Genomic DNA, 22,904 nt, shown 5'->3' with positions numbered 1-22,904 from the left:
ATTGGTGAGTATCGAGATCCCTAAAAATTGGTGAGACTTATGAAAATGACCCTGAACGAAAGCAAAGGAAAGATTAAGATGCAAGAGGGGTTTTAAAAAATGTTTTCAGCCGCAACTAACAAAGACAAGGGGACTCACAATCACCAGTCCTTTTAATTTATTCTTGGACACGCTATTCGTGCCATCCCTACAAACATTAATGGAGCCATTTTTTATATCTAACGGATGCGGATGATGTGATATTAACTTCCAGATCCAGAGCTGCTTTGTCTGGAATGTTCCACGAGTTTTTATTAGCCTGAAACAAATAGGCTGAAGGTAAACTTAGACAAAGCTGTGAACATGAATCCACTAGAAAAGTTCAAGAGAAATAAATCTGTTACCAGCTAAAGAACTTTACCTTCGGAAAATTTCACTGAAATCTCTAGTCACTAAGAAAAATTAAATTAAGGAAGCTGTAGAACCAAAATTTTAATTAACAAGACCATTGAAGGGAAGGGATTAGCTATGCGGTTAGCGTATTGGATTCCCACGTGGAGATCCCGGGTTCGAATCCAGCTGTTGGACCTTAGATTTTCTCTTCCTAGGAGCTTCTTACAGCTCACTATCCGGTGTTCGACAGTGTTGTCTGTAACGAGAGAACACTGTCCGGAGGACGGCAGTGTCTGAAAAAAGCACTGGGCGCCAATAACCTCAGATGTTAAAGCGCCTTAAATTATTTATAAAAATTAAAAAAAAATTGAAAGACCGGTAACATTAACCTAAAGATGTGAGACGTGGGTTCTAACCAAAAGTGAACAAACGATACTCAATTTATAGAAGAGGGAAATCCTTCATTAAAACTGTCCGGCAGGACAGTTGTATAAGGGTTGATCGTCAAAAAGTGCACGAAAAAGCGTAACGTTGAAAAACACCCAACTTTGATATTTTTTTTCTCTTTTTCTATAAAAGATAAAATTCCCAAATTTTCTTTAAAATATAGGGAAAATCCTCCTTTATAACTGTAATTTTTTTGTAGCAACATAGATGAAATAGATTTCGAGATATACGTTGCCGAAAATGAGCAAAAACGGCATTTTCAGAAATTGTTGTTCTTGTTTTTTTTAATGGTTTCAGTCGCGTCAACATCTTAGTTTATAGGCGCCCGGAGCTTTTTTCAATGCACTGCCGGCCTCCGGACAGTGTTCTCTCGTTACAGACAACACTGTCCATCACCGGACAGTGAGCTGTAAGAAGCTCCTAGGAAGAGAAAATCTAAGGGTCAGCAGCTGGATTCGAACCCGGGACCTCCGCGTGGGAGTCCAGTACGCTAACCGCATAGCTAATCCCTTCCCTTTCTTGTTGTTGTTACCTTTTTTGTAAACTGCGTAGCGCCTAAACGCGCGAACCGATTTTCATGAATGAAATGTCATTCGAATCAAAAATTTTGTACAGATTTGCACTTTAAAAGCTCGACTCTGTGCCACTTAAGAAGGGCAGTTTGCCCCACGCAAGTAAGGCCCACTCTAAAACTATTATTACTAATATTTCTATAACACTTAGTCCGGTTTATTTAGTTTTTAAACAAAAATCGTCGGTTTAAGTTCATTCCTCGATTAAAGTGATTATTACTTTATGTAGTCAAGGGTTAAAAATAATAGGTAATAATTAATCTGGGTTAATATTAAACAATATAGTTTTCTTCAACTACATTCTTAATCTAGGTGTTCTTCCCACAATCTTATATGTATATATGGAATATAAAATAGATAAGATTTGCATATTTTTAGGTCAGTTAATTATTAATGTATTTTACTGCAAGTACTCAATTAAAGGGTCTACATTAAATTAACACAACTGAGAAATGAATAATTATTGTTGAATAATTTACTTGTTACTGTGTGTTAATTTTTGTGTTAAATGTGTTAAATGTTTACTTATAATTGTGTGTTATTTGTGCTCTCAAATACTTCTGTTAGACGAATTGAAGATTCAAATTTTGTTCTAACTTCGTGCTTCAAATTTAAATAGTAATCAGACCTACCTTTGTCTTTTTTTTTATTTTAATGTGTATGTGTATTCACAGAATATAGGGCATAATAGAAATAAATCAGAAAAATAATTTGGAAAAGAGTTAAAATAAGCTTCTATTTAGTTATGATGAAGAAATAAACATTTTATTATTATTTCCACAAAAAAAATTATTATAAATGAAGTGGCCAGCATAAGGGTCTGTGAAATCTAATAAATTCTAAAAAATATTAATGACAAGTTAATGCAGTAAAATTTCTTAAATGATATCAATGAAGTATTAATGAAATGTTGGGTACCTGCTGATTTGTGTACCTTTTGGCGTTTAATCAACCCTTATACTTAACATTTTAAACTGTAAGTTTTTGGTAAAGAGATAAGATATTATGGAGCCGTGAAAGATTATGAAAGACAAGAAGGAATGCCAAAATTGGAAAATTATACGGCGAGCTGAATGCTAACACATGCCAGATGTGTTAGCCTTCAGAAAACAAACTCGCCTAAGATGGGCATGCAAAATCTTTGCAATTTTTATCTTTAATTTTTTTTATTTCCTCGAAAATGATTGTAACAATAAACTTTCTTACATGTTCAGGTCTAACACTTTTATTTGAAACATTTTTTTCAAGAAAATTTATTAAAGAGAATTTGGGTGTAGGGGTGGCTTCGGCCGCCTTTTTGAAGTGCATTTTTATTACTTATTCGTTTTTCACTCCTGTAGAGCATAAATGATAACCATAGAGCTTTATTTCCGTGACTGTTATGGTGTCATGAAGAGGAAACAGAAACTAGTGCTGTGACCTAGGTTTCTAGAATTGGATGCCTACTCTCTAGTTTGAGTTACATCTGGGTGAAATTTGTCCGATCCCTAGTAACATCGCAGTTATAAAAAACGATGCAGCAGTCAAATGCATTATTGAGAGCAAATGAAGAAGATTGTAGATACAATAAATACAATCAACGAAATATCCAGTAATAATTTCATACCATCATGTTTGGGCGGCGGTTTTGGATTTCAGTGAACATTATTAGCATTACCTACTAGATAGTAACGTTTAGGCCCAATGCAATGTCATCATACTTTAAGACAGTAATATTGGGTATTAGGCGTTTGAGTTGTAAATAGTAAATGCTACACAATGATACAAGAGATTTTTACAAACTAGTAGTTGACAGGAAAATAAATCAGCCAACGACTTGACACAAATAGAATAACAGAAATAATACTCTGAATGCTGTTTGGGAGAAACGCTAAAGGCAAAAAAAAAGAAGAAGAATAAGTGAATTCTTCATGCACTTTATAAATCTTAAAACAGATGATTCTTCTTCTTCTAACTCTTAATACGTAGTGTGAAAAATCATCAATCTTAAAACATAGATTAGTGAGTTCCATCTAAATCAGTGGTTCCCAACCTGTTGTCCGCAAGAACTAAAATATGGTCTGCGAAACACAACATTTTTAAAATAATATTTTTATTTGACATGCGGCCGCGTGTGCGGCGAAGGCGCGGTGAGTGGGACGTCGAGCGGCTAAATACAAGTCCAGGAGTCGACTAAAAGCAAATGATGATATGCGTGTAGCTTTAAGAAATCTCATCAGTCCCAGGATTACCCATCTTGTTAAGAAAATGCAAGCTCAAAAAGCACATTAATATAACTGAAAACATAATCACAATGTTAATTATAGTTTATTTTAAAAATTTAAAAGAAGTTTATTGTGATATTGAACCTGTGGTCCCTGCTAACAAAAAAATATTAAAATGGTCCCTGGTCATAAAAAGGTTGGGAACCACTGATCTATATAAAGGAAAACGCAAAACTAAGTTAATTGGTAGCTAGGAAATATTGTTAAGATAAGCGGATATCGTTTTGCAGAAACCTAGACATATGATTTATCTAAATATAAAGTGATATGTCGAATGAATTATGACTAAATTAAACTGGTTTACACTTGGTAGAAAATTTTATTAACCCAATAACGGTGTGAATTATATTTTCAGTAAAGTAGCAGACTACAGATTCTATTAAGTGAATGATAAAATAATTTGATGCAAACACACAAAACTCTACTTTGTCACCTGCAATTGTCACCTTCAATATCCAGACCTAAAAATTTGCTTTCAATTATCGATTTTTACTAACTTTAATTTGACTTCAGTACATAAAGATGTATTTTGTGAAAAGTATTCAAATATTACTGAAAACCTTTTAGGCTCCGTTTTTTTCAATGAACGTCCTTTGAAGATTTACGAAGTACAATAAAATTAAATATTACATGCTTCTTGGAGGTCTGCACCCTTTAGAGTCCCTCTAACTTGTGTTTATATTAAGAATATTAGGGGCATTGATAGAGTTAATATCCTAAAAAAAATCAGTTGATCGAAAGTGGGATATCACAAAAGTAGTTTCTGTTATATATATATTATACATATATATATAATGCTTTCATAGTGACATTGAATATAACTAGAGATTACAGTTCCCAAAGTAATTGAAAATTTAGTGTTCCGCTTTTGCGAAACTTGCTATAGTTAAGGATCTCTAAAATTTGTATAATTGAATCAAATAAAATAGGTAAACACAATGCTAGAAGACACTTTGCCTCCAAAAAAAACAAACTTATAGTTGAAAGAAAGACATCGAATTTTTGATACAGAGGTACCTTCTCTTCTCGCGAAAAATAATACTGCGATAAGAAGTGGAGAAATCAAGGTCATTAGGTCAAATTAATAACATCTTTATTAAAATGCGTTACACTTTTAAAGAGAGGTAGCCCCTCTTGAAAATTTGGTAAGGGCTGAGTTGCTTAAAACTGCTTTAGTATTTACTCTAATTTGAAAACGAAACATTAGGAAAACATTTTTTCATTTATAAATAATCTTTTGAAGTAATTGTTAAGTTGTTTTGGGAAAATTGTCTTCTAACAGTGTGTGTAGCAATTTTACCTACTACATTCTATTAATTTTAATAACTTTTAACTGGTTTAAATTAAATGTATATAACAAAAATTAGACAACCATTTTGTAAAAAAATAAATAAATATGAAAGAAGCAAAAGATGATTTTATTGAATGTTTATCGCTGATGTCAACGGCAACACTGATTAAGCCAATGAATTCCTTTTAATCCTTTGGGATAAAACTGACGTCATAGTACTTTATAAATTCTTCGATCTGAGTTAGCCTTATATCTTCTGCATATTCTAAATAATTTAACTGTTATAAAGAAATTACCATTGTTTAAGTTAATTGCAAAGTATTAAAATGAGATGAAAAACAGTGCAGTGTAAAGCCAGTTATTAGTGACAGCAGAAATGGAATGTACTTTAAACTTGTTTTGTAACTACGCCACTTACGATGATGTCGTGTTCTGAAAAGTCGCAGGTAACTAATGGAAATCATTTAAAATGATATGCTTATCCTAATAATAATATAATTTCTAGAGCCAAATGGTTATGTCAGTTGCGATAAAATTTCGTTACAAAAACTAATCTTTCAGGCGTGCTTATTAAAAGCATTTTACTATCAAAACGTTTAATATAATCTTTCCCTAGAGATTCAGATAAAGGTTAATTTTATGCATCCTGCTTTTAAATGTGCTACAGTTTTCGCGAGTTTGTTGAAGTTTGTGACTATCCCTAGTTTTTTTTAAAAAAATTGTAAATAAAAGCTAAATTTTTATTGTCAACATTCTTGAAGAGGATCTGGCGGTCTGTTACGAGTCCGAAATTTAATTGTTACGGGTTGTATACTTTTTTTGTGAATGGGTTTTTAAAACAATTGAGACATTTCATATTAAAATTATAATTATTGCAGGCCATTTTGCCTAAAAAGTTAACTAATCTCAAGGCAATTTTAAATTCAACACAGATGCAACAGTTCCAAAAAAAAAAAAAAAAAAGTAATAGCTTTTTCCATGTTAAAATAGTTACAAAAAACTATTATTTACAAACTTTTGAATAAAGAAATTCTCATGGTTGTTTAAAGAGCCTTGTCAGAGGTAAATTGATAAAGGAATGAGATTTCTTACAGTTGTCTTCTGTTGGGTTCCAAAACAATGACCCTTTGACTTATTTCAGATGTGTCATTACTGACGCCCATCAGAAAATCTTTAGATTAAACTGTTCGTAAGCTAAGCTCTCTCTCTCAGCCTTTTCCAGAAAATTTCGCGATCTCTGGTGACTCGAATGCAAGTTCTAAAATTACCTGAAAGACATTTTGTGAGTGTTGCTTTGCCCAAAAGTCTAATCACACTGTCATGATGTTTATTTGTGAAAGAGAAATTCATATCCATTGGGTAGTTCTTGAAATCAAACAGTATTGGAGAATTAATCTTCGTTCATTTAATCACCAGGACTTCGTAAACTTCGCTAAGAAATTGTGGGGAATCATCCTCAATAATATCAGTTAAAGCAATTAAAAAGTACATGTTCATTGTTCGTCCTAAGTAAGATTTTGCATTGCACAAAATGAAATAAAAAAAATGTGTGACTACTGTACAAAATAAGTTAGTTTGATCAAAACTATAACTTAAAAAATTGAATTTCGTTCATTTACTTTAAGTAAATAAGGGCTTCTTCTCGGTAAAAATAGAAGAGATCATCCCGTCTGCGGTTTAATATATTGCTTTAGAAATATATTATTCCTATGAAAGTTATTGTCGTTATTATTGCTCTAAAAGAACGCTTTTGTCGGTACGTCGTTGAAGCTAGCTTATCTCCTGGATCTGGCATATTTTCAAGCGTAAGGGTATAATTCAGAAAGTATTAGGAATTGTGCTCTAATATAAAAAAAAAATTCATTTGAAGTATTTCTCGATAACAGATGTTCTTCTGGAGCGGACAGTAGTAAATGACTAATATTGACAATATCAATAAGTATTTTTATGAATCCAATTTTTATTTTTCATCACAGAAATTTGAAGTTTGTTTTTGAAATTATTTATAATTTTTAGATTTAAAGGTCTGGAACGGTTATTTTCAAAAAATATTAAAAATATCAGTAGCGTGCTAAATTTCTAAAGATACTTTTCTGTCCTTTTTTTCAATTTGTTCACTTTTTAGTAGAAAATTCAATTTTATATTAAATGAGAATATATTATAATTATTTTTTTGAAGTTCTTAATTCAGTTTTTCGAAAATATCTTATTAGTAAGAAATTTAAAAAGCCATAATTCATTGCGAAACCCTGAATTTATTTTGCGACTTATCTTGAAGAGAAGTCTTGTTTTAGAGGAATATCTATTGTTGCACTTCCCTGAAAAAAAAATAATGTATTAGAGTTTAATGATTATTCGTTGATACAAGGTTTACAAGAACATCTCAAACATTTCAAGAAATTCGTTAAAAAACTGGAAATTCGCCGGTTTTCCAGTATTTTCGGTTGATGGATATCGCCTGGAAAGTTACCACTTCTTACAAAAAGAAGCTTCTACAGCATCAAGCTTTCTGTTACTCTTCGTTTTCTCATTACATTTACACAAACAGAACGTGACTAACTTTTTTTTTTCTTGGACCTCAAATCATGCATTTCTGGTAAAAACTAGAATTCAGAAAATTTGACACTATTGAAATATGTCAATTTACGTGGCGTACGAAAAAGTAGAAATAATGAGTGCGCGAAGTTCGTAAAGAATTCTCTCTCAAAACTACCAGTGAACGCCCGAATCCCTGAGCTAAATCTTTTAGTATTGATGCTATGGTAGATAGAAGTATACATATTGACAATTATAGTATTCCAGCTAAAACAGATAGTGTCATTGATTAATTTCTAATTATCATATTGATAAATTATTCGCATTTCTTGGGATGTCCAATCTCAAGTATTTAATCTTTTACTTTTCTTATAATTTGCTGTCTTTTGTTATTGCCTCCGTATTTGTTATAAAAATACTATTGCTAAATTCCATGAGCTAAATCTTTCAGTATTGAAGCTATTGTGCGTAGAATGTACAAATATTGACGGTTATAGTTTTACAGCTAAAACAGGTAGTATCATTGATTAATTTCTAATTAACAGATTAATAAACTGTTCGCGGAGCTAATGACCAAGCAGTCGATGTACCAAAAAAAATAAACTGTTCGCGTTTCATGAGGTGCCCATTCCCTAGTATTAAATCTTTTTAGTACTGTTCTTATAATTTTCCATGTATTTTGTTATTGCCTTCATATTTATTATAAACATTCTGTTGCAAAAAAATGAGAAAATACTATTGGTTCAGTTTCGAAATGTGAGATAAAATTCATTATATTGAAATGAAACGAAACCTTTAATTTTCCTTTGAGACAAACCATTCTTTCCAAGTCTAGATGAAAGAATTACTCCAATGATTATCTTTAAACTTCCCATACTATTTACCCGCCCTTACAACCTATTTCCATTAATTGTATCATTTTGTCAGGAAAAAGTGATTCTTTGAGTTACTACCTTGCTAAGCTTTTCTGAAAATTACTACTACAGAAAATTCAATGTTCTTCCGCCCACATTACAACAAGTACAAGATTAGTTGTATACTATTTGCAAAAGTCGGTTAACCTATAGAGCGTTTCTGTAGAATAGATTTGTGAATTTCCTGAAATTTTCTAGAATAAAACCTACTTTTCTCTAAATTTTCAGTACTAGATATTCGACTATTATTGTTATTATTTTTTCCGGCGCATCAACTGCTGGGTTATTAGCGCCTGATTATTATTATTTTATCTAACACATCTTTCTTACCATTCAACGCGCTGCCGGAGTTAATGAAATAGAAGGATAAGTTTCTTTTTCTATGCAGACTACTTAGTCGGTTAAAAAAATAAAAAAAGTAATGATTAAATCCTCGAAGCCTACATACTCTGTACTTACAACACTTTTGGTAGCAGATATTTTGAACTTGATATTTGCAAAAGCACCAGAGAACTTTCTGATGCTTCAAGCATTTTCTTACCTCCTTCTACGAGTAGTCTACAAGTTCTCAAAAACGTTATAGTATTTCCAAATCCACTTAGGTCCCTGCAAATTCTTTCTTCAAACCTGTGGAATAGCCGTTTTATCAAACGAATAATTACTTGCGATGAAGAGTAGATGAATTTCGGTAATCTGAACAACCAAAACCAGTAGATTAGATCATTGCACACGTTCCCGAAGAGAAAGATTTGAATAAAAACGTTGTGCGTGTATGATGAAACTTAGAGGGCGTTATTTATTTCGAGTTGGTTCCTGACGGTCATGCACTCTACTCAGCTAGTATGTGTACAATATGTGTTTTGGCACACGCCAATTAAACTGTATTCGAAAGATTTAATTATGTACTTCCCTGTAATCCAGAATACAGTCCAGATCTGGCACTTTCTAATTTTCTCCTCTCACGCTTTTTACGTGTAAAATTGAAGAGGTATAAACGGGATGTGTGAAGTTTTTGCTACCAAGATAGCGTCTGATAACGGAAGGAGATAGTTTAGATAGCTCACTAATGGGTTCATGTTAGAGAAAATGACGTCCTATAGCTCAAGAAGGTAGACGAGTAAACTAACGATTGTGGAGGAGGGTTAAAAAACGCACTGGCGTTTCGGTTACTAAGACTTAAGCTTTAAGCTTAAGTTAAGTTAAGCTTTAATCGCTGTCATTTTTTTGATATGATCTCATCAAGCGCAACTAATCAAATCATTCCACGTTTTTTATCGGTGTTAAACAGTCTCCCCACCTTTAGTTTGTTTAGTTAGATGTTAGATAAGTTGTACATGTAAAGCTAGTTTACTTTTGAGTCCATAACTGGTGCTATGTGATAAGATTTTAATTGTGGCACAATATTATCTTAAGGCACGATTGGTGCTTATTATATTAATTTTGCAAGATGTTGGTTATGATATTGGTATGAACGTTTACTTTGCTTTGGAAAAGAGCATGCTGTACTCTTAGTTCATTCAGTTTTGTTTGAAAGTCACTGTTGGAAGTGTAAAAAATAGTGAGTTGCTCTATAAATTTATATCACTGGATTTCATTTGTTACATATACCTTTAAAAGTAAATCAATTTCATTTCATCATATGGATTATAGAGAGAGAGAAAAAAAAGCATAAATATTTGAACAATTCGATTTGTACGCATTTGTTAAGCTGCACTCACGTTTGAATAAGACTGTGACAATAACAACTCGTGTGTTTTATTTCTGATTAATTATTTCATTTGTTTTATACTGGAATCTATTTTCAACTCGTATTTTCTCCGTCTACCATTTTGTTGTTGGCTGAATTTCATTTATTTATTTATTTTGATATCAGCAAAAACGACTTTAGTAGCGGCGGCTACTAACATTGAAATTTTGCTTGGTTGTTAGTGTTATTTTGGGCATTTTGGATTGCCTGCGTTCCTTCCCCTTTTTGGTGGAACCACTCTTTTTAATACAATCTACAATCTAGTGTTATTTTAGATATTTTAAAGATTATTTAAGATATTTTAAAATTTTAACGAATTTACCTAGTTCTGACATTATTATTATTTTTTAATTTATTTTGTAATCTACAATCTGTATACATTGTATACAATCAGTAAATATGGAGAGAGTGATGAACTGGAGCAGGAGGAGAGAAATTACCCAGCGGTAGCACTCTCTATAGGAGAGAGGAGAAGGTGAGTAGGAGAATACTAGGTGGAGAGAGGAGAGATAAGAGAATAATGATTTAGGTCCTCAGCCCACAAGGAAGTCGCGGGGCCACTGGCGATTCAGTCGGCGAGGAGTATTAGGAATGTCAGAGGAAGCGAGAGACAGTACAATAATACATAATATAAATAATTATAAATTATAAATAAAAAAATTGAAGATTAAACTGAACTTGTTGAAAAATTAAACACTTTTTTGCCCAAATTTTCAAGAACAGTTTTAAAAATAACATTTAAAATGTCCACCTGAACCATTATGTATATGATTTGTCTCTTGGCCAAGCCAAGGTTTAGATCTTGCACACAACCAAAGAATATTAGAAAAAAAACTTTTATTTAATGCTTTATTTGAAAAATGTTCAAAAGTATCCGCATTTGTATAACATTTCCAGATTTTAAAATATTGTCAGAACTGAATTTTCATGAAACTGTTTAGAACTCTACATTACTTCTGTGCTGGTCTATGTTGAAAAAGGTGTAAATGTGTAAGATGTGATTCTCCAACGCACCGATCCCCAGATCATGTGTCATAATGTTTATCTCACAATTTTTTTTGAGATGGCCCACTCGTGCTTGTGTGATACGATTTTCTATCCCTTGAGAGTTAGAATTTGAATTAGAAAAGGGACTGGACCTATACCCCACGGCACCGCAGCCACAAGAGACTTATTGTGCCTTCCACTTTTTTACGAGTAGATCTAACATAGTAGACGAAACCTCCCCTACTAAAAAGGTTGAGTTCTTTTTGCGCTACTATCTCCTTTGGTTTCAAAGTTGTGTTAGCTCTGTTCCTGGCCAGCAAATCGGCTGCTTTATTTCCCTTGATCCCCACATGACCCGACACCCATTCCAGCCGAACTTTATTGTGCCAAGCCAGTTGTTTCAGGAGCTTTTTGCATTCCCAGACCAGGGAAGAGGTAGTTCTGAAAGATCTAAGGGCCTTGAAGGATCTAAGTGCAGCTTGACTGTGCGAAAAGATGTAAATCTCCCTATTTCTGAGATCCATTCGCATGTTTTCCTCAGCAAACGTTTAAATAGCGTAGATCTCGGCTTGGAGAACGGTGGAGTATCTCCCAAGAGATCTTTCAATGAATACCTTAGGTTTAACCCCATACACACCAGCCCCAGTTCCACAGGCCATCTTGGAGCCATCCGTAAACCACGTGCCTCTCTTCCGGCACTGTTCTGCCCCAGTTCACCTTCCATTCAGACCTCGATCTAATGACCACCTGAAAAGGAGCCTCAAAACTGTGTCTAGGACAGATACTGTCCCCAGCCATGCCGACAACCGGCCCAGGGTCGACCATACCTTGAGAGTTTCTTTATATCTTAATTGCCACAGCTTTAAGGTTTTTTACTTTATTTTATTTTTTTTTAAGATTTGGTATGATCGATGATTGAAAGAGAGGTTATCCCTGCATTTTTTAATAATACAATAATCAAGCGCGCAGGATTTATCTAAATGATTAATTTTCATAATTTACAATCCATAATTCCGAAATTTTGTTAAAAAAAAATATATATTTTTTAATTGGATTTATAAATGAGCTGTTCACCGCACGATCGATAAACTCCACATTTTTGAAATGTCTTAAATTTAAGTGTTAAAGCACTAGGTTCAGTCATAGTTTTTTATATTTATAATAAATTTCTCAAATAATAAAGATTAACACCATTAAATGACTACAACGTTTTGGCCATTGAATAAGTAATTTTTTCAGGCGGGCTTTACGTCCAACTACCAATTAGGTGTCGTGGACGGAGGCGACTAGCAAACATACTTTACTGTAAATTCCTTTTATAAACCTTTAAATAAAATCCAAGGCCTAAAGACCGGGAATCGAACCCAGTACCACAATGCATATTAGCTTTGCAGGTCTAGTTTTGGCCATTGAATAATGAATAATTTATTTCAGAAGCCAATTTGATTAACTCCGTACTTTAATGTAAATCGTTACAATAATGCAACTCAAATTCAGTAACAGGCGCTGAATGATAACAGTAAATTTATAATATAAACGAAATTTTAAAGTACAATTTACATTATTACAATACTTTTTTCTCCACTTTTTGTTTAATGGAGTTATTCGAGTTGTGCAGTGTACAGCTCAAATATCTCGTATAGCTTCTATTTCAATAAAATGACAATTTTAAAAGATCTTTGTTTCTGGTAGCTTATAATTTTCCAGTAAAAATTCGGCATAATTTAAAACTGTAACGTATGCAGTTTCACTGCCCCAGGTATTTAATATTAAGGTCCCTAAGCAGTTTGTAAAAATCCAGTTGTGGAATAAATATAGATACTAATTAGTGTTTATAGTAAAGGTTGTCTATGTTGCAGTGTTTGGCTAGTAGATGCTAGGTTGCAGTGGTATGGAGTTGTGGGTCTGCTCCTCAGCTTTCTTGCTTCTTATCTGTTTCTTTCCAACAACCAAAACATCATCTGATCCCGATCATTTTCAGTGTGGACCGGGGCTAGGCGGAAGTTTAGGAGGTAAGTTTATTCAGTATCGTTAGTACACTTCCCAAAATGCTTAAACTAAAAGTAATATGTTATTACTTCTTTTTTTTTATTTATTAAAGCGCATTATCTGTGGTCATTAGCACGCGCAATTACTTGAGCAAGTGTTCGGTCCGGACAGTGTTCTCTTGTTATAGACACCACTGTTCATCACCGGACAGTGAGCTGTAAGAGGCTTTTGGGAAGAGAAAACCAAAGGCTAGGCTGCTGGATTCTAACTCGGTATCTCCGCGTGAGAATCCAGTGCCATTATCACTGAGCTAAACTCTTCCAATCATACTTATGTGCTTTAAACAAGAAAAATATGTAATTAAAGATTGATTTTAGTAATTTATATTGAAATTGAAAAGTTTATTTACAATTTAAAAACAGTTGCACAAATATATATACAAAAGGAGGTTTATATAATTAATATCTTGAATAGTATTTTTGATTAGTGAGGAGAACAAAAAACTATTTAACAACAGCTTTAAATTATTGACCATTTCCTCAAAATTATTTTTTATAATTGATGGTTGATTTGATCTAAAGAGGTTATCTTGAGTACTTCTGACTGAGTCATGGTTCGTGAAGAAAACAAAACATTCAGCAGTACGTAGTTGCAGTCAGAAAAAAAATGGTGTTAACTGTTTAGAAAGAAGAGAAAGCGAAACTGTGAAAAGATTGGATAAAATGGCTGAGATTTGAGCTATTCAGGAAAGAAACATTCATTCCCTCAAGTTTCGCCCATGAATCTTCTCTACTTCTGAGACTTATCAAATAGACAGGTCTGGAGGAGTTGTTTAACTGGTGGGTGCCACAGACGACGTTTGGTCTGTGGTGTCGTAGTTTTTGTTACCAACGTCTCTAGAATCTAATTTAATCCATCTAAAATGCCATCTCACTTCAACCATGTTCATATCACAACTAAGGGACACAAAAAGTATTCGTACAATGCTATGTTTTGAATAAAATAGGTTCATTAAAAAGACGATCTGTGATAAAGTTTTCTTGTGTATTTTTCTTCGAAAACGATTCCAATCTACTCTTATTAAACGTGGAGTTCTAATTACTGCATACATAATTAAACTTATAATTATATAATTTTTATTTGAAACATTTTTCAAAAAAAATAGAGGGCTTCTTGAAGTGGGTCCGATGTTAGCTCTAAATGTAAAGTCACTTCTCTAAGTGGCAGACCCTCATTGTTCATTAAAACTTAAGAAACAGGTAATAAGATCTATAAAGACGTTGTTACTAGTTGCAATGGTAGAAAATCGTATGAGTACTTCTGAATGCATACTTGAATACTGAATTTGTTACTGTCCTTTTTCCTCAAAGTTTAAATAACTTATTTGATTAATAATATTATATTTTTGCAGTAACTGTTCCCTACGGGGATATACGAATACATTATGGATCACCACTTGAAATATACTGCATGCTGAAGCCTTCAGAGACCAAGTTCTACAACTCCTCATCACTCACATTCTTTCGAAATGATGTAGAAGTCAGCAATGAATTTGTTACAAGGGTTAATGATACTACGATACGATTGTATATTAAGAACCCGCCACCATCGCGGTCTGTGTACTACTGCAAATTAAAGACCTCGTCAAGAAATCTTATTGCAGTGTGTCTCAATTATGTTCTTGTAGGCTGTAAGTTTTTTTAGTATATATATTTTTATCATATATTTCGTCATTGCGGTTGTCTTCAATCTATAGAAGAGGTTCTTTCGCGTCAGAGAATTCGGAAATGATTGTTTGCCAGGTAGTTTCAATAAGTTTATCACTTTTCTAGAAGAAAATATTAAGCAAATAGAGTAAGCTTTCAACCATCGAAGTATAAATCTTCATATTTTACCCACTATCAACCAACTTGCTACAAACATTTCGATTTGATAACTTCGACATTACATTGATATTTACTCTAATCGCACCACTTCTTAATTTTCAAACTGCCTTTCTTGGAAGAGAAAAGTTATGGTTTAAAAGCTTATGTAGCCAATACTGCTAATTTCATCTGAATCACGGCATGAGCATTGTCATGAGACAAAATAGCTATTAGTACAAAAAGTCAGAGTCAATTTCTGACTGTGCGTTCCTCTTTGGAACTTGCACTATCGTTTACAACGAGGCTGGTTCAAGGTTCCACCTAACAGTAGTAGGAAGTGGATTAACCATTTCTTCAGGAATCTTGGCTTCCGGGCGGGCTTCCCAGACTAATGACACAAACACTGTACTGTCACCCTTAACACTCACACAGTATTAGGTCTGTAGAGATAATTGGTATGTGCAACTGTAATTTATTTATCGAACCCATAGGCAAACTCTACGTTAATTCAATCTAAAGTGTCATAACACCAGTGCCGAGGAATGTGTGGATAGCGGTGAGAAGTGAATGAATACCCTTCAAACTTCTTAATTTGGAGCGCTTTGGAATATCTTGGGAAATCATGGCTGGGAGGGTTGTATAGGAATGGTTATTCCTAATAACCTTCCTTATAATTCCTTATAATGGTACTCTAGCATTTCCCTGGAGTACCTGGTTCTCTTACCGTGTGGCAGTCATTCACAGAACATCAGAGAAGTGTTGTGGGTAGTCGTGAGTCGTACCAGACAGTGGTTATTCCTAAGGCCCGACTCTCGCCTTACTTGGGGTCTCTTTGGAGACCTAGTATAGTTTCAAGGGTTAAGAGGGGAACATACCTTACCTGGAATCCTGTAGCTTTCATTTGCTTCAGAATATTTAGGGAGAATTGGGAAGGGGTTTTAGGCCTAAGAAGTGGTTATCTCTATTTGCCGGCTACCACTTCTTAGAGAATGGGTGAGTAGTGATTCGTGGCACAAATGGTGTTGCAATAGGTCTAGAAGTCCCAGTGCAGAATTGCTCGAAAGTTTCACTTTGCTTTGTTAGGCTTGGCACTCTGACAATTTATGGGGATATACTCTATGTATTGCATTTGGACGACATTGCTTCATCGTTTCATGAAAACTGCCGTTTTTTTTTTTTTATTTGTTTGTTTTTTTTTTTTTACAATATATTTTCTGTATTTCACTTTCAATTTTTAATCAATACTTCGTACTTTTCATTATTGTTACTTTTTTCAGATCCGCCTAGTCCAGTACAAAACTTTACTTGCATTTCTCGCAGTTGGCTGAGCTTAAACTGCTCATGGGTACCTGTAAATAATTATATTAAGACTTATTACAGGCTGTACTATTATGAACCGCCGAAAAGGTAAACATTATTGAGAGAGTGTGTTGCTGACTTGTTGAACTTAACTTTTGCTTTTTTTATGTTTTGAAATTGGGGGCTTTAATGGGTGAAATGACTTATAGAGAAAAACGAGGTTTCAAGACCTACAAACTATACCTATAAACTACGAATATACTCTTGTTTCTAACTTCTATACAATATAATAACTAGAATGTCTCTGAATATCCTTTTTCATTTCGTCCGTACTGATGTGTAATAGTTATTTATTATTCATTAAAGTGTTGCTTTTATTACTCACTTAAGATTTTCACGCTTGTGTACATTATACATATATTATCCACTAGCTACAAGGAGTATCTTAAAACAGTCCGGTAGAACAATTGTATAAGGGTCGATACTTAACTTTCAAAACTGTAAATTTTTGTTAATGAGGTCATATTGTATATGTAATAACTATCATTTTAATTGAACCCCAAGTTTTAATGTTGTTTTTTCCTCAAACTGTAGTAAGGTTTCTGCTGAAAGGTAGTTCTTTGTGTCTAAAGATTACGATTATATATAAAAACATGGCTGATACCTAGAGCTTAGTTTTTAAAAACTATGAGAAGCTAATTTTGCCACGAGTGAAGATCTATTTTTTAAACAAGAATACTCTGCATTTGGTGTCCTGGGGAGGACAGAAGAATATATTTTACTGTTGGATTTTCCTAACGAATAAAGACGTAAAAATTAAATGCATGCAGGTACGAAGTAGAAACACCTTTCTGTTTCCGCTCGTAAACCCGACCCCTTAATAAATTTGTGGAAATAAATCATACTAGTAGTAAGTTAGGCTTCACTTATAAGTTATAAAATGCAGGTAAATAGGTAACCATATATGCAGCGCTACTTTTTTAAACCTTTGAATGATTGAACTTTGGCAGCAGTTGTTTTATTAGCAGAAGCTAGGTACATTTATATAACTAATACTTTCTTTTTTTAGAAAAATACAATACCATTGTCCTGGTGAAACGCCATTTGTGCGCAACTATTGTGTTTGGAATGAAAGCTCAGAGCCGTTGTATAGAGCTGTACTAGAAAGTTTATATTTTAATATGTATATATGGAATGATCTGGGCAACATCACAACAACTTATAAAATTGATCATTTTGCTGTTGGTGTGTTTTTTAACAATGCATAATCAAACGTTTATATTTTCAAAAGCACCCTTTTTCTAAACGTTTTTTATGTTATTCTAGTTATTCCTTACAAGGCTGTCAATCTGTCCTTAGTGGAAGCCACTTCTGATAGTTTATGCATAGAATGGGAACGCCCACTTTCACTGTATACATTCCCAGCTGGAATTGTGACAAGAGTAATGTACCAATCAGAATGGGACCAGGTGAATCAGTGGCATGTAAGTAAAAATAGATTACAATCTGTCATTATGTAGTTTAATTGCTGGAAAGAGGAAGTATTGAAATAGTGTCAGGTTTGCGGGGTTTTTAACGAAAGTAGATATTTTTTGAGGGTTTATTAACTCGAAAGATTTTTAGCAGTTTGTTGTGTATGCCAGCATTTCAGAAAATCATAGAAAAATGGTGTTAGAATGATAGGTGTACACTATAAAAGGATCAATTAACAAGCTAGGAATCTGAGGAAACCAAAGTTGCCAAGATTGAAAGTGGCTAAAGAGGATATTTCGGGATATTGCATCTCAGCATGAGATGAATAAGAGAAGTATTTACAAAAATCAAGGTTGGTGAAGAATAAACGTTTAAGCGAGGAATTCGTCATTGCACGAAACCACTGAATTGAAAAGTGTCAGCATATCTCAAAAAAATCGCTGAAGTTGAAAATTGGTATTTAATTTATTATTTGTCAAAGTGCTCGGAATTTGTTTTCGTTGGTCAACTTTAAATGCTACATTACCGAATAGATTTTCCATATTTTTAAATTTTCTTATAATAAAAATTAGATTTACTGCCAAATATGAAGTTCGAAGAAAATCAGTTGATTAGGTAAGGACTTTACTGAACGGTTTTTTCACTGAGTTGATATTTCTTTCAGCTTCTATGAGTTTTAAAGTATATTTTAAAAATGAATGTGAAGTTTAAATAATACCGTTGTTGGGGTCGTACAAAATACTAAATCAGCATTTTAAAGAGAAGCCCTATTTTACCATCCAGAAAAGTTTGATACGAATTTCTTCAGAAGTGATTTTAAAGTATAGACTTTCGCGAGTGTTACGAGTTTTTAAAGAAAATGGTAAGTTTTTTGATAAATTAATAAATGTAAAAATTAAAAATCAACCCTGTAAAGCGACACTTCCGCTTGGTTGACTAAACAAAATGTCAGATTAGAACTTACACGATTTTTCGTTTTTATCTACTGTTCCAAAAAGATAAATTTGTAAAACCCCCTTTTTCATATTTCAAAAAACATTTCATGAGAAAACATAAATTCTGTAACTAGCACTAATACAATACTTCCTTTTACAGAAGTAAAAGATAAAAATTTTATTTTGTTTAGCTTTTGTATAATAATAAAGTCTAAACTGGATACTAAAAGGAAATTACTACTTTGTTTGTTGCCAGCTGGTAAATACATCGCACTTAAAATATGACATTAACAGATTCACACTCAACATAACAGGCCTTATGTATGCTCACACACTGTTCGACATACGCGTGCTATTAAAGTCAGTCCCAGCGAAAGACGAACCTAAGTGGTGGTCAGAGCCTGCTACTATTACCTTACGTACAAAAGCTACAGGTAAGTCACTTTTAGTGTAAACATCTAATAAATCTAATTAGTCTTCCATTCTGCCCCATCTAGTTTGAAATTCTGTTACGGTTTAAAGGGGGTATTTCCAGAGAAGGAGGGTGAGGATAATAGCGCCTGTGGAGGAATATTTCATCTGCTGCAGCATTAACGTTGGTTGATTTCATGCGGTATAACCATCTACTATTACTAGAAGATATTTTTATTTGTATAGCTTACTTGTTGCTGCCAACGGTCCTACATGGTTGGCATGGAATGTTTGCAGCAGAATGTCACCCTTAGGGATGGTAGTCAAAAAAACTTCTCTTTTTTCTTCTTTTCAGATAATATGCATCTTATACAGCAACTTATATACTTTTATCTTTTTCTTAAGATTTGCTCTTCTTTAATTTTCTATATCATCTTAACGCTAGAGTGGCCATTCTCATAAGCATGTCTTATGATCTCTGTCTGCATACTGTCTTCTGGTACGACCACTACATTCTTTGCTTCTCGCTTCTTCTTCCCTTCAAGTCCTTGTAGGTTTCCTTTGCAGTAATTGTTTTATAATATTTAATCTTTCCGCTACAGCTGGTCTTTTGGCGATAGTTTGTTACTTTGGACTCAATAACCATCACTTGAAAACGCATTAACACGTCAACATGCTTCATCCTCTCGGCCAAGCGATGTTCCTTGGTGTTATCAAATTCTTCAAAGACTAAGGCTCATTGCGCAATTATTAGTGGCAGGTTTCGTTTATTCAAAGTTCTCTAGTTTACTGCAGTAACATCACATTACTTTATTCAAAGTAATGGTTTACTGCAGCTAACATCTCCAACTCGTACGAAAGACACTTATTTTCAGGTTCTGTCACTGTTTTGCTGAGGTGTAATACTAGACAAGTTGTTCTTATTCCGGCTTCCTTTGTCGTAGACAAAAGTGAAATATGCCTTTCGAATACATGGTCTAGAAACTCCACTCGCCACTTCATAAATTGGCATTTTTTCCTATTAATAGATAACCAATATTCTACAGCTACTTCTAGCGTTTCTTATAGTTTCTGGAATGCGTCTTCATTTACTCAAGGAATAATTACATCATCTACATAGATTAGAACTGTTCCTTTTCTTAACAGTTTTCGGCGCATGTTATTTACAATCCTGACATAGCTCGCTGGGTTATACAAGATCCGTTTTTAGCCATTCATCTACTTGCTCCTCTAAGTTGATTCGTTCTTGGGTGCAAGCCTTCTTGCCCATTGCCTAATTGATTCGTAGGATTTTAATTTAATGTTAGTTTGTATTGAACTGACGACTTGATTATCTGGTTTATAATTTTTTATTAACTATTCTATCGCGTCTTTATTTTTACCAACCATAGCAATCTCTTCCTTGCAGTTAACCTTCCCAATCCAGTTGTCTTGGTCCTCTTGTTCAAGTGGATTAGGTAAAGCAGGTGGCCGCTTTCTATTGGCTTAAAACGCCTTTGTACCAGTAATGATGGGAAAGTTAGTTGCAATTTGTTGCACCACAAATATTTTTGTGGGACGCTCTTCATCGCCAAAACCTGTATGCGATACGAAAACTCCTAACGGCTTAATGGTTGTATTTCCAAATCCAGTTAAAGTTCTGTTAGTGGACATTAAAGATGGCTGCCCTAATTTGTCATAAATATTTTCTGACATAAGCTTCCTGTAACAATAAGTACTTTATACTCTAAATCATTAACTTTCTATATCAGTAGACATTTACTGGTTATTACCGTCCTTTTGTTGTCTTAGTGAATTTATATCAATGACCTTCCTCTTTCCATTTACCATTCCCAGTAATTTACCATTCTATGCGGACGATTCTCAGATTTACCTATCTTTTTCTCTTTCGGATCTGTATCAAGCTGAATTTAAACTTCAAGGAGACCTCAACAGTATTACATCATGGGCCACGGAAAATAAGCTTACGTAAATGCAGAGAAGACCAAAGCCATTGTTATTGGTTTCGACTCACTTTTTTAATCGATGGCTCCTCTTCCTAATCATTTCCTGTATGACATCCCAATAAAATATTGCTCCTCTGTTAAGAACCTCGGAATCACTTTTGATCAAAACCTCTCCTGGGAAAACCATGCTTCCCAAATCTCTCGCCGTTCCACCCATATCCTAAAGAAGTTTAACAGTTCCCGTCACATTTTTCCAATTAAGGCCCAGCAACTCCTATTTTCCTCTTTTAATTTTCGCCATTTCGACTTTGGTTGCTTAGTGTATGGCGGTCTTTCTGGTGATATTGAAGCTAAGCTCAAGCGCCTCATGAACTGCTTCATACGATTTATTTTCACATTCCCAGAGTCACTCGCATTTTGCACTACTACGATGAGTTGAAGTGCCTTTTTCCTGTCTACCGCCGCCAGTATTCCTTTTCCAAGTTATACAATCTCAAAGACGACCTTATATTTTTCAACTCTTGCAAGTTCAAATCCTCGATCCATTCCCACTATACTAGATCTCGTCCCTCTGATCTCTATATTTCCTCGCACCGTACTTTATCTTTTGACAAATATTTTTTAATTCGCGCTACCTCTCTCTGGAACTCCTTACCATCATCTGTCTACCATGTTCATACCCTTTCCACCTTTAAATCCCTTATGTTCAATTATCTCCTTTCTACTCAGCTCCCTCCAAAATAATAATTGAATACATTTATTTCCTTCATTCATGTTTGTATTTTTGTAAATACTTGCCTATTTTTTGTATGTAAATATGTAAAATACAGGCCAAACCAATTGGACTTCCAAATTGTATATGTATTTATTCTAAGGGGGCAATAATCCCAGGATAATAAATTTATTTTCATGCATTCATTCATATCCGTTTGTCATAAATAAATTCTTCGTGGCCACTCCATCCTAAAAGAGTAGCTAAATCCTCAAAGTCTGATAACCCCTTCTCTAGAGCTAAGGTTCATTGCTATTAAATTTTGGTAAAGCATCTTCGACATCTGTGACAATCTTTCTCATTTCTTAATGGGTATAGTACACCTCCACCTCCTCCTTCTCCGCAACGACCTCATCTAAGCTAGCATTGTCATTAGTAGTCTCCTGCATAATTGTACATGAAAACTGAACAGTAATCGTTAAGCGAAGTATGAACGTTCTAAAATTCTGTTCACTACAAAGCAATTCATGGATGTAATTTTGAATTTAAAAAATAGTTCAATTTTTTTTTTCTTAATTTAAAACTGTGATAAAAATATTGGAAACCTTGAGGTAGCAAATATCATTTTTTAACTTTTATTTTTTTTCTTTCTTTTATTGTACTAAATAAGAGAAGGTTCTGTAATCGTGCAGGTTTTCAACGTAAATATCCGTTTTAAGATCTCCTGAGTCAGAAAATAATTTTTACAAATTCGTGTGTGTGTGAGCGAGAGAGAGAGTGTGTGTGATTGAGAGGAAGTGAGTCCACTGTTACTCAAAAGAAAAAATCGCCGAAAGTTTAAATTTGTCATTTCGGTTTGGTGCCAACAGACGACGCCACAATAAGGTTTTAATCACAATCGGTCAACCATATGAACTCCTTTTTTAAGAGTTTTTCATAAACGGGTCCTCGATTTTTTTTAAACTGAGTTTACTAGTTGCTTATATGTTACATATCTCCTTAACAAAAACTTACAGTTTTAAGTTAAGTATAAGAGTAGATTAAACGCCAAAAGATACACAAATATATTTTATTATTATAAGGGTTGATCGTTAAAAAGTGCACGAAAAAGTATAACGTTCAAAAACACCCAACTTTGACAATTT

General features: G+C 33.8%; 1 protein-coding gene across 2 annotated transcripts in view; it reads left to right on the top strand.

Annotated features, from left to right (window-relative positions):
- The first annotated feature begins 5,137 nt into the window (after window positions 1-5,137).
- The window catches only part of dome (cytokine receptor domeless), a 56,864-nt gene continuing 39,097 nt past the window's right edge, over window positions 5,138-22,904 (top strand). Inside the window, exons 1-7 of one of the 2 annotated variants that reach the window (XM_074134470.1) lie at window positions 5,138-5,392; window positions 12,989-13,141; window positions 14,530-14,808; window positions 16,261-16,390; window positions 17,352-17,527; window positions 17,609-17,766; window positions 18,947-19,124. In XM_074134470.1, the coding sequence (XP_073990571.1) occupies window positions 13,003-13,141; window positions 14,530-14,808; window positions 16,261-16,390; window positions 17,352-17,527; window positions 17,609-17,766; window positions 18,947-19,124 (1,060 nt within the window). In that variant the 5' untranslated portion in view covers window positions 5,138-5,392; window positions 12,989-13,002. Of the gene's footprint in view, window positions 5,393-9,828; window positions 9,954-12,988; window positions 13,142-14,529; window positions 14,809-16,260; window positions 16,391-17,351; window positions 17,528-17,608; window positions 17,767-18,946; window positions 19,125-22,904 lie in introns of those variants that run through there. The other variant, XM_074134472.1, reaches the window with a different exon arrangement.

This window comes from Rhodnius prolixus, unplaced genomic scaffold (genome assembly GCF_049639745.1).
Source record: "Rhodnius prolixus isolate KJV_2025 unplaced genomic scaffold, Rpr scaffold_16, whole genome shotgun sequence".
Lineage (NCBI taxonomy): Eukaryota > Metazoa > Arthropoda > Insecta > Hemiptera > Reduviidae > Rhodnius > Rhodnius prolixus.
Note: the sequence above shows the minus strand (reverse complement) of the source record. Positions and strands in the feature narration are given on the sequence as shown.